Source organism: Condylura cristata, unplaced genomic scaffold (genome assembly GCF_000260355.1).
Source record: "Condylura cristata isolate star-nosed mole 26May11 unplaced genomic scaffold, ConCri1.0 scaffold00015, whole genome shotgun sequence".
Lineage (NCBI taxonomy): Eukaryota > Metazoa > Chordata > Mammalia > Eulipotyphla > Talpidae > Condylura > Condylura cristata.
The window spans coordinates 1808380-1820688 of record NW_004567116.1 but is presented as its reverse complement, the minus strand read 5'-3'; the positions used below and the strand labels follow the sequence as shown (position 1 = coordinate 1820688).

General features: G+C 64.2%; 1 protein-coding gene across 1 annotated transcript in view; it reads left to right on the top strand.

The window, feature by feature from the left end:
* Nucleotides 1–11088, top strand: part of OVOL1 (ovo-like zinc finger 1) — a 20697-nt gene extending 9609 nt beyond the window's left edge. The window contains exons 4-7 of the mRNA XM_004683345.1: nt 8171–8265; nt 8735–8920; nt 10702–10954; nt 11042–11088. Coding sequence (XP_004683402.1) covers nt 8171–8265; nt 8735–8920; nt 10702–10954; nt 11042–11088 — 581 coding nt within the window. The remainder of the gene's footprint in view (nt 1–8170; nt 8266–8734; nt 8921–10701; nt 10955–11041) is intronic.
* Nucleotides 11089–12309: the final 1221 nt, after the last annotated feature.

The following is a 12309-nucleotide window of genomic DNA, read 5'->3' as shown; positions in this document are numbered from 1 at the left end:
GGGGGTGGAGTCCCGTGTGCTGCCCAAGGGCCGGCTCCCTCCCGAGTGTAACACACGGTTCTCCCAGCCCCTTCCCCTTCTGAGGCCAGCGCAGCTCTGACCCCCAGGCCAGAGAAGCAGGGGCGCCACTCACTGCGCTGGGGCTGGAGAGTGCCCGGCAGCCATTGGGCTGTGCTGGGTGGGGGCAGGGCCCCGAGGCACTGAGATAGGAAGGCAGCAGGTACCTGGCCGCCCCATCACTCACCCGGTTCACGCGGGGTGACCTGATGGCACAGGGGCCCCTGGTCCCCAAGTCCCGGCCCAGTTCTTCAGTCACACCTCTGCCTGCTGAGGGGGGAGGCCAGGCTCACCCCGTATGAGGATCCATCCTGGAGGGAGGCGGGAGGAGGGCGGGCCTGGAGGAGAGAGGAGGGCCGGTCCGCGGGGAAGCCCAGAGCCCTCCGCAGCCAGCCAGGAGCAGAGGGCTGCCCCCACCGGCCACCCTGCGCCTCCCAGTGCAGAAGGCCCAGCTGCGTGCCTGGGGGCGCAGGGCCCTGGGGCTCCCTCAGGCTCCTCACAAGCGCCCAAAGGTGGGGCACACCTGGTGAGCCCCCCCCTTGTAGGGACAGCCCCACCCAGTGCTCCCTTTCAAGGGCCCCCGATACAGAACGGGCACCATGAGAACAAGGGAGCAAGGAGAGGGCCCCTCACTGGCAGACAGGCACTCCCGTGGGGCGCAGGGTGGAGACGGGGCGAGGGCAGGCGCGGCCGACCACACGGGCCCGCTCGGGTCCCGAACAGGGCTCCTGGCTCCTGGAGAGGGGGCCCAGGGGGGCAGGAAAACAGACTGTGAACAAGAGGACAGTGGTGTTTGGGGAGAGGGCGGCCTGGAGCCCCGAGAGAGGGGCAGCAGCATCCCACCGCGTCATAGGGGGGCCGGGGGGCTCTGTCGCCGCCCTCGAGCCAGGGGAGCTGCCAGGAGAACGGGAAACACAGCGAGGACCCGAGAGCCCAGCGCCGGGCAGGGCGGGGCCCCACCTTCAGACTGAAGAGGGGCCGGCCCAGGCTGGGGAGCCCCGGCCCCCGAGGGCTGTGGCCGCGGCTTGCGTTTCCACTCTACGAGCAGCATGTGTCATTTTTACCACCAGGAGAAAGCGAAATCATGAAACAATTTAGTCGATTTGAAGGCCCCCCTGTGGGGGGTGCGGGGGGGGGCTGTCCGAAAACACAGAGAACATGACCCGGGAGATACCATAAGTGTGGCGTCAGCAAGCGTGGCCCCTGGGCCAGGGCTGGTCACCAGCCGGCGGCAGGCAGGGGCGGAGGGCGTGCCGCGGCTGCCGAGCGGCCTTGGCGGTGACCGCTGCCCAGCTTCCTCGTGCACGCCGCGACCTGGGTTGCTAGGTTGAAAGTCCTTCCGTGACAGACTTAGGTCTCCTGGCCCCTGAGGACAGAGGCGTGGCTGACTGAGGCGGCTCCGGGAGGGGACACCCAGCCACTAGTCTGCTTCAGAACGGGGGTTCCCCGGGCAGCACCTGGCCCACGAGGCTCAGCGGGGAGCGGGCCCCGCCGGAGGGGACAGGGGACCCTTCCAGGCCCGGCGCTCCTTAGCCTGCTGGGGCGGCCCAGCTACCGCTGGGCAGAGTCCGCGGTCAGGAACTTCTGAAGGGGTCAGGCTTGGTGCTGAGAATGGACCGTGTAGTCTCTAAGGCTTTCTGCGCCCGGAGACTGTAAAGGTGGGCAGGCACAGCGGTCGCTCCAGGCCTCAGCTCCCTTCCCAGCAGGGCGGGGCCAGGGCAGAGGGTCCGCAGGGCAGAGGGAGGCCTCTGGGAGGCCGCTCCTGTGCGCTGGACACGACAGGTGAGGACCTGGGCTGTGGCAAGGGGCCCCTGCCCCCTCGGCCACGGCAGCCACCTCCCTGCCCAGGCCAGCGCCCCCCAAGCCCCTGCGGCTCCAGGGCCTGCCAAACCCCGACTGTTTTAGGTCCTGCGACCCCCACCCCTCCGCAGCTGGGGCAGAGAGCAGCGAGCACCCCCAGGCGGCCAGGCCACCCTGCCCCGGCTGCCACAGCCTGCGCCATGACGGCAGGACTGGGGGGTTGCGGGGAGGGGGGCAAGCTGGGAGAGGCCCCGGGGCTCGGGGGATCTGGGTGTCACCCACGGGGCAGCCTGGCACCTGAGGCGGACACGTCAACAAGGCCTGTAATAGCTGCTAATCACCCTTGCGTTTATTGAGCTCCTACTACGCGCAGGCCGCAGGGAGCCGGGCTTCTGTCTGACGTCATCACCAATCCCCAAGCACCCCAGCGAGGCGGCTATTATTGTTCCTATTTTTAGGCGAAGACACTGAGGCTCAGGGAGATGACCCAGCTCGCTCAAGGCCACCGCCGAGCCTGCTGGGCGCAGAGGCTCGGCTCGGTCCCTCAACTCTCCCGCGGGAGGAGGGCCAGGGCTGCACAGAGGGAGCACCCCCGAACCAGAGAGCCCTTCAGTCTGCGCAGGGGAAGGGTGGCCATTCTGGGTGAGGAAGAAGAGGGTGGCGGACGCCGCCGGCTGCCCCCAGCGTACTCGGAGGCCCTCAAACGCCACCTTCGAGCTGAGCGGAGCTGAGCAGGGAAAGGCGAGGAGCCAGTGCGGGGGGTGGGGGGGGCACCGCCCCCTGGGGGCCTGCTGAGCCATGGGTGTGCAGACCCCTGTCCGCTCCCAGGCCCGGGGCAGGTCGCTGCCCTCTGGGCACAGGAGCCAAGCCGGAGGAGGTTGGCCGCGCCTGGCCTCATTGCCTCCCCAGGAAATGCGTGGAAATATAAGAAAGACAGTTCTGGAACCTCTAAGTCAAAGGCAGGGAAAAGCCAAAGGGCTCAGAAAGACTCCGAGGCTCCGAGGGCCTGGCCCAGCGCCTGCCGCAGAAAGGCCGACGGGCGTGGGCCTCAGCTACCGAGAACACCCCAAAGGAGGTGCTGGGGGTGCGGGGCAGGGTCAGCACACCCCAGGCCCACGGGAGCGCTGGCCTGGGCTCAGCACCGCCCGCCGGCTGCCGCGCCCTGACCTCCTCCGGTACCAGAGCGCGGCCTCGGCCCAGAAACGCACCCTGCGCTTGCCATCCGCCGGCCCAGTCCAGCAGGCTCCTGCCCGGCCCCTCCCCGCCTCCCCCGCCTCTGGGGGGGCTCCAGGTAACAGGCCCGGGCGCCTCCCCCTCCCCACGCAGCGGTGAGCAGCTGGAGACCAGGAGAACTGGCAGGACCTGTGTCCTTGCGCCAGAGGCGCACGCGAAGCTGCCAGCGGTAATAACAGGGCGAAGGAGCGGACCCGCCTGGACTGAGGAGGACCAGGGCAGGCAGCGCCTACGGCCCCAAGCAGCCCCCGCCTTTAGGCCTTGCCAGAAGCAGGGGGGGGGGCCGAGGCAGACACGGCAGACCTGACGAGCCCTTGCTCCCGACCCCCAGCGAGAAGGCTCCCCTCTAACACTGGGCCCTACATGGCCCCTCCACCCTGCTTCCATGGTTCTGAGGGGTTCGGGAATCTCCGGGGGTCCGTCATCCACCTGCAGGCAGCAGCTGGTGTGGGGGGAGGCGGCGGCGAGGTCCCAGCGGCCAGGGAGGAGGGGTGGGGGCCGCCCTGCCCGGCTGAGCGTCCGGGCGGGCGGGGATAGGCCTTCCCTGAGCGGGAGGTGCTCCTGGTGAGCACGGGCGAGGGGCCCTCCAGAGTCTGCTTTGCTCGGGGGTCTAGAACTGCAGCTGAGAAGCACAGGCCGGAGAGAAACTGCCGCCGGGAAAGACGTCTAGGAAGAAGCAAGGCACGGACCTGAATTCAGAGTGGGCTGTTCAAGATGTCAGGGTTTGTTCAGTCTCACTGCACTGAGCCTCTCATGCCTCACGGACAAGGGGAGAGACCCTGAGACGCAAGAACCGTGGAGCTGTGCGGGGAAGGGCTCCAGGCCGTAACTTATTTTTTGATTTAAACTTGAGAAGTTAAATAAATGAAATGACACGAATCATATGAGAAGTCCGACTTCACTCACAGAGAAATGGAAATGAAGCGGACAGAGAAGCCCGTCGAAATTAATATTCAACAGGAATGATTTAAATGTTTCACTCCAGAGTACCACCAAATTACGAAATATCACATATCCATGAAAAATGATGTGGGGGGGCCCTCCCTGGTGGCCAGCGGGTGAGGACACAGCACTGCAGGCCGCAGCCGCTTCAGTGCCAGTTCGATCCCCGCCCCGGGGTGACCCCCAGGGCGCGGCAGGCCTCTCCTGACCGCCCGCCGCTCCCCTCAGCAGTGCGCTTCGTGGGTCTGCCTGTTCTGCTCCCCGCTCTGTCTCTGGTGCCCCTGCACCTGATGTTGGAAAATATTTCAAACAGGAAAATGCTCACAGCACATGCGGTTAAGAAGCAGGTGCCCAAAGGGCTGCGGAGGGAGGGGCACAGCAGCGTGATTACAGGCCGCCCTGCGCTGCCCCCCCGGGTGCTGCTCCGAGGGAGCATCCATTTCCTTCTGTGCGTCTGTCTGCGTTCCCCACTTTTTCTGCAATGATCCGCTGGTGTTCTTGTGAGGAGAAGAAAACCTGGCGACCTGGAGAAGCCGCTCGAGTTCTGCAGACTCTGCGTCCTGGGGCCCTCTGCCATCTGACCAGCCCGGGGCGGCGGGGGTGGGGGTGACGTTAGAACGGGCAGGAGCAAGACCAAGGTCTGGGGTCCCCCGGGCTGTAGAGATGGGGTCAGGAAAGAGACCGGGGATCCCCAACTCTGATGTTACTCTGAAATGTCCAGGGGGCCCACGACCCTGGAAACCACGGAGCCTTTGGGGCCGGAGGGCCCAGGTGGGTCCCAGGACCCCGAGAGGCAGACACTTCGTCTTGCTGAAACCTGGTGAAGCGCAGTAACAGTAGCATCGGATTACTGCCGGGATTAAATAAGGCGATGATGTGCTTGGCAAGGTAGAAAGTCAGAGTTAATAACAGTCCGTCTGGTTTAACCTCAGCAGAGGGGACCAGCTGCCACCGTCAGGCCACGCTGTGTGTCCAGAGGCCTGGGGCGACCGGCTCGCCCAGCCCCGCGTTTCAGACCACCTCTGGGTCTCCCGGCCCAGGGTGTGCGGCGGCAGGAGTTGGGACCTCACGACCGAGGCGTGGGGGAAGAGCTGGCGGCAGAGGCGGCGTGACCCTGCCCTCCCCCAGACTTGTTTACCGGTGTCTGGCAAATGCTCGGGGGCTGACGTGGGCGACGAGGATGCCAGGGCCTGTCATCTAAGGAGACTGGGAGAGGCCGTGGCGGTTCCGGCTTGATGAGTCCCGCCCTGCACGGGACGGGAAGTCACGGCTTCTGGGCGGGGCGGAGGCGGCTCTGAATCACGGCGCTCTGGTCCCCGCAGCTCAGCTGCTTCTCGGAGCCCCTCCCCATCCACACGCCGGCTCCCACACGCCGCTCTTCACCCGCCAGGTGACGGGGGTCTCGCCACCGCAGGTGACAGGCACTCCCCGGGCAGGCCGGGCCGGGGACTCGCTTTCGGCGCCCCCAGGCCGAGCCCGCCCCCCCGCAGGCCTGCTCCCCATCAGGCTGGCCTTCACTGCGCGTCCTCCCCTGGGCCTCAGTTTCTCACTCCTTCGCCCGAGCCTGCCTCTCTCCGGTCCTGGACGGGCCGCACCGCCCTGTCCTGCATGCAGGCCACCTGTCAGCAGGAGCCGCTGACGCCAGGGCGGCCAGGGCGGCCCGAGGCCTGCTGGGGGCCCAGGGGTGCTGAGGCCTGGCTCCCCCCCCGCCCGCTTGGCCAGCCCGCTTCCTGACTGACCCGGCAGCCCCTCGCTGTCTCTTCACGACGGAGCTTTCCCCCCAGCGCCCTGCCAAACGCACTCCCCGCGGCCCCCCCTGCGCAGCCCTCTGACTTAGGGCGCCCAGCTGGTGCTGACATGCCCTGGGCCGAGAGCGCCCGGCAGGTGTGGTTTCGCCAGGTGCGGGGAGAGGCACAGGCGCCCCCTAGCCAGAGGGGGCGAGGCAACCCCATGTACGCTCTTCCAGGCGCTCCTGTGGATCCCCGCTACCCAGTGCCAGGGCGGGAGTTTTCCTGCCTCCTTCATTCCTTAGAACCTCACCCCACTATGTTTTTCCTGATCTGAATCTCATGTTGAAATCTCCTGCCCATGGGGTTTCCCGCTGCCGCCTGCTGTTTATAGCACACCCAGACCAGGAACAGAGACCGCGGGTCTGACACTGCACCCCAAAGGCGCTGCTGTGCCCGAGACCGTGGCTGGACTGGGAGCGCTGGACAGGCAGGTCCGTCCCGCGAGAAGCAAGCGGCAGGCTCCAAGCTGACAGCGAGGCTGGGCGGCGGGGACCTCCTGGCCTGCTCCTGCCGGGGGTGGGGGGCGGCGCAGGGAGGCACAGGCCTGGCCTGCTCGGGCGCTTCTGTCCAGGGGCCCCCAGCCTGCCCCGCGCCCAGCGCCCAGTCCCTCTCCGGGGCCACGCCACTGACCACAGCCCGTCCAGGGCGTGACGGCGTCGGCTCCTGAGCACAGGCCCCGGCCCAGGAGTCTCCGCCAGAAGCGACGCAGAAGCGGGTTCAGTCTTCTGTGAACAAGAGGACGGGCTGTTCCCTGCCTGCACTGGTGACCCCCACCCCCCGCCGCCCCGTCCCCGGCCTTGGCAACCTGAGCGCTCCCTGTCTGTCACCCAGGAAGCTGCTTGGCGTCCTGGGCGCCGCTCACTCTTCAGGAGGAGCCAAAGGACAGTTTCGGGCGTCTCGTCGTGCTCCAGCCAACACGATTTGCTTTGCCCAAATCCGTGCAAAGTGCCAGTCCCGCCTCAAATTCCCGGAAAAGCAATCCCCTGTCCAAATGAGTGAGGCTGAGTCTAGGTGTCGAGGGGTCCCCTCGCCGGGGGGGGGGGCTGCTAACCAGCACGAAGCCCTGTCTTTCTGCCCCTAAAAGCAGAGGGGGGAAAGGGCCCGATGGCACCAGAGGCTCCTGCCCTTGGCACCTGGTGTCACTCTTGCTTCACCTTGGCTTGGCCCGAAGGCCTCAGGGGCTGGGACCGTCGCTCCCAGAGCAGAATTCTGCCTGCTCTCTGCTGCACCCCACAAACACCCCCTCCACCCCCGCCGGAGGAAGGACAACAGGAGACCATCTGGGAAGAAGGTTCTGGAGGATTCACCTTCCCTGGGCAAGACCTGGGTAGAGACTTGTCTGCTGGCATCACTGGCAACTGGCTTTGCCAACATTTTCTTAAAACTCAAACTGCTCAGGGGACAGTCTAATAGCACAACGCCAGTGCGAGCCAGGCGCACTTGAGAGCCAGCGGGCACAGCCGTGCCGCTTCCCGCCGCCTCCCCCCACGCTGGCCACCAGGCCTCTGTCGGCGCCCAGTGCAGGCGCTGGCAAAGCTCTCCTCTTGGAACATCACTGGGTAACCAGATGGACGCTCACTCCCGCCGGTCAGCCCTCGGCCAGCGGTGAACCCTCAGGCCCCACGGACGCCGCGCCGCCCTCAGCTGCCCTCAGTCCCTGTCCTCACCCAGCTCAGGCCACGGCTCCTCTCACCAGAGACTGGCGAGCTCACCCCAGAGGCCCCCTGAGGGTCTCCTGTGGGGGTCCCGTGGCCCTCCTCCAGGCATGGGGACCCCATCCTCTCCTGGAAGAAACGCAATGCCACTGACACCCTCAAGGGCCGGTGTCCGGGGCGAAGGGCCGGCGCGAGGGCACCTGGCCGCAGAGGCCCGCCGAGGCCCACGTGCCGCCACCCCTCTGCGGCGGCAGGTCACGGGCCCCCCTGAGAGGCAGGAAACGCCCAGGGAGCACGGCCCAGCAAGGGCTCTGGGGAAGGTGGGGCCCCTGTGACGTCCCCCAGGAACTGCCCTGCGCTGGCAAGGGGGGCTCCCCTGCGGCCCAGCATTTCTGTTCTACCCCCAAGGCCCTGACGGGGCCTGGCTCTGCAGTGTGCACCGTCACGCTGGGCGCAGGGCTCCATCTTGGGGCGCCACGGCCGCCATCTTGGGGCGCCACGGCCGAAGCGCGGCTGTGGGTCCTCCGGAGCCGGGGGGTGGGCGCATGGCAGAAGCGCAGGGCCCTGTGTCGCCGCCCCGGGGGGCGCAGGCCAGACTGGGGGTTCTGGATCTGACCGCGTAGGATCGAGTGGGCACCCCTCCGGAGTAGTTCAGAGGCCGGGAGGACCAGTACTTCTCTGCAATCTGCCCAGCACCAAGGAGGAAAGGGGAGACACCTTCTCGTTTCATTCAGACGAAAGCGAACCCGGGGGGCGCCGTGGGTGAAGTGGCCGCCACTCCCCGGATGGTCAGTGAAGAGGCAACTCAGAAAGGCTGACGCCGGCCCCACCGCCTCAGCAAGCCCACAGCCGATCCTGTGCGCTGGGCGGGGGGGGGCGGGCGCTGCGGGGCCGGGGCTCGGTCAGCCTCTCTGACGGTCAGACTACTTTCAGAGGTGGCCTGGGTTTGAGCCTCTGCGCTGGAGAAAGGTCTCAGCGCAAAGCCCCCCGCCCAGCCTTCCCCAAACTTTGTAAATAACAGAGACGCTCACTTGAGTAATTAGAGGAAAACTGTCGGCTAAGTGGTTTGAGGAGGTGCAGCTGGAAGCGCTCCGTGTGTCTCTCTGAAGCCGACGTGCAGACAGTCAAAAGCACAAGTTTAATGAGCTAATAAATGTGGAGTGACTCTTCACATCTCACAGTGAGGTCTGGGGCTCGACCATTTCACCCTGACATCAGAGCGGCCCGAGTCTGCTCCAGGACCCTCCTCTCGGCCAGCTCTGTGCCCTGCCCACCGCCAGTGTTTGGTGGAGGAAGGTCACTGTCTTGGTGCTCAAAGATGTTTCCCAGCGTCTGATCTCCAGCCTGCCCTCCTCGGCCGGCCTGCGCTCCCTGAATTACCCTGAGGTGGTGCGGACAGTGCTGGAGGAACCCAGCTGCCCCCAAGAGACGGCGCTGGTCCTGGTGAACACCCGCCACGTCGCCAGCTTCCTTGATGCTCACGTTCAAAGCATTCTAATCTCAGTAATCACCGCTTGTACGGTGCCTTTCTGACCTTTCCACCTCCAGTATCTCCAAACGTCCTTGTCACTGACCCTAAAAGTCTGTGCACAGTGCTACACTTTGGAAAATAAACCGTGTAAACAGTGTCTCGCTGACACCAGCAGGAACCCCCGGGCACTGCTGGTCCCACTGAGGACTCAAAGCCCGAGAAGCCTCGGGGCTCTCTCCCGGCACCCGAGGGTGACGTAATCAGGCCTGGCTGACCCAGAGGCGCTCCTCCCTGTCAGTCAGCTTGTTCTGACGCTAATATTTGGGCTGCACCTCTATATTTTACTCATCCGTGTCAGTCTGGAGACGGGCAGAGGACAAGCCTGCCGCTGACTGGCTTTCATCTCAGTCGCCACTTTTCCCAGAGCCCCGGGACAGCAGTGCTGGCTTCAGGACTAATGTGGCCTTGCTGTCACACACCATGAACTACCCATTAATTAAATAAGCAGACTTCTAACTAGGGCAACTCCAAACACCCCGAAACAGTCCCTTGGTTCGGGTCCTTTCTCCCCAAGACCAGAGTGTATGGAGGGAATTTCTCCCCGGTCAGTCACACCAGAGGACAAACACTGCCCTCCTCACACCCCAGGGTGGGCTCCAGAGTCTGCAGCCACCCCGGTATCCAAGAGTGCTGAGCACTGCCACAGAGCTGAGCCTCCCTGTTTCTGAGGGTGGAAGGAAGCCAGCATGGGAACGCTGTCCCGCCTGTGTTTGCTGAACGGTTAAAAACCTTAAGCTGGGCCCTCCCCGGTGGCACAGCGGGTGAGGACTCAGCATGCAGGCTGGCCGCAGCAGCTTCAGTGCGAGTTCGACCCCTGGCACCAGAGGTGACCACAGGGCGCAGCAGACCTCTCCTGACCCGCCCACTGCTCCCGTCAGCAGTGGACTTCGTCAGTCGGCCTGTTCTGCTCCCCACTGTCTCTGGTGAAGCCTCTCACCGCCCCTGCACCTCTGGCCTGCTCCCCAGGTCTGTATGCATAAATGAATAAATCTTTAAAAGACAACCTTAAGCTAAAGGAACTTGGATAACAACCAGTCACTAAGGAGTCTGCCACGAAAGTTCCTGATCCTACTACCCCGCTGCCCAGCCAACTGGACACAGCCGTCCTCGGGGTAGATTTGCTCCGGGAGGTGGGCCCCGATCTGGCCCACCCCTCTGACCTGAAGCGGGGTGCAGCCAGCTACCTCCCAGGCTCCCCAGAGACACCACCGAGAAGTCCTGCCAGGGGTGACAGCTCCCTTTGGGTGGCCAGCATCACCCCTCCGCCTTGGGCATGTGTAGGGAGGACTCGGAAAAGAGGGGTGGCCTGGGTGACAGCAGTGGGGGTCTGAGTGAGGAACTGCACCGAGACAAAGAGAAAACCTGGGAAGGGAAAGAGCTGCCTGAGGCAGCCGGCGGAAGCCTGAGCTGGAAAGCTGAGCGGGAAGCGGGTGACAAAAGAAGGGCTCCTTGGTAGTGACAGATGAGCTGCGTGTGTGTGCGTGTCTGCGAGTGTGTGTCTCTGTCTGTGTGCATCTGCATGTGTGAGCCTGTGAGTGTGTGTCTGTGTGTGTACCCAAGCGGGGGGTGTATCTTTGTGTCTCTGTGCGTGCGTCTGCCTGTCTGTGTGCATCTGTGTGTTCATCTCTGCAGCAACTGTTTTCCTCTGGGCACGCGAAACTTTCGCTCTCTCTCAGGTCTTCACTCTTCTTAGGCGAGAGAAGCGAAGAACACTGGCTCTGTCCCAGGCCTGGCAGGCGCATGGCTGACACTCACTGAGTCCATGCGCATTCACATGGTTCTGCCCGGGCCGAGGCAGCAGACGGACACCCACAGCCTCCCTGAAGGGGGCTGCGATGGGACGGCCCGGGCGGGACAGCGGCACCTGGGCCCTGCCTGCACCCCTGCCCTTTCCGAGTACGCCCGGGCCAGGCCAGGTTTTCTGGGCGGTGGCCTCGCCTCCAGGGGTAATCAGACCCTTTCTTTTCACTTAAGGCTCCTCTCCACTGGCAGCAGCTTTGGTGACCCCGGTTCTCCCTCTTCTCCTGCTGCAGAGCAGCTGGAGGCTGCCTCCGCGGAGCAGGAAGCCCTGGGACAGTGAGGGCTCTTTCTGTGAAACGGGCACATCCCCCGGGTCTGCTCGTCTTAGCTGGATCTGCGGCAAGTCTGTTTTTCCAGACTGGCGGCCACCGCATACCCCTCTGTGCCGCCATCTCTGATTTGCTATCGCCGAGGAAGGGATGTGCTAAGACTGCAGAAAGGCACACAGCCAAGCTCTGTCTTACTGCGTCAGAGATTCTTCCAGATCCTACCAAAGTACTTGCATTCACAGGGAAGAAAAGGGCCTCGGGACAGTCGAGGCCACCTAGAAGCAAGATGCCAGGCTGGCTGTCCTGCCCGCCAAGGTCATCCCTGAGCACAGGACCCTGCGGCGCTGGGCCTCGGGGGCGCGTGCAGAGCAGAGGTGGTAGCGCGCTGTGGCCTGGCAGGGTCAGCGCCGGCCGCAGGCAGCTTGAAGCCACAGCCCGCTCCCCTGCATCAGGCTCAGGGTCCCCCAGGGGCTCCCCACCAGCCTGGGATGAGTCCCAGTTTACCATGTGGATTAGAGCAGGGTTTCCAAGGGCCCAGGGGTCTCCCTTGCCCCACCAAAGCCGTCTCCCCCTTGAAACAGAGATAAGTGAAGGTAATTTTCTCTACGGATTCTGGGCAGGTTATTGTCCTGTGTCAAACTGGCACTTTCCAGATTAAAAATTCATTCCAAAAGAAGTTCTTATGGTTAAAATTAAACCACAGTCCAAAAGCTATCAGAACCTGGACTTTGGACGGATGCCAAAAGGGACGGTTCTGGGCATCTTCCGGGAAGAGTGAGGCCCATCAGAATGGAGAAATCTTCAACAAATGGTCACATAAAAAAAGAAGTAAAATGCTGGAACCCGTTCAGCCGCCCTGCTTCATTTAGGAGGCAATTTTGACATTGGGAAAGCGAAACCAGCCGTGGGTGGGGTGGATACGCTGCCAGGTCAGCCTGCCAAAGCGCTGCCATCGCGCCTACCTGACGGACGTGCGGCGGTGGACGGCGGTGGCACCGCCGCACCACGTGGCCGCGGGGCTGACCTATGTTTTGGGGAACACTGGCTCATCCCTTGAGATGACTCGCGTTACCGGCCCTGGTTTGTTATTCCACAGTATGATTAAGAAATAATCATCGAGGAAAACACAGATGTTCACATCTGTGTGCAAGAAAAGGCCCGAGGGAGGCGAGAGCCTGCTGGGTCAGGAGGCTGGCAGGGTGGGCGGGCGGCGCGGAGGGCAGGACCCGGCC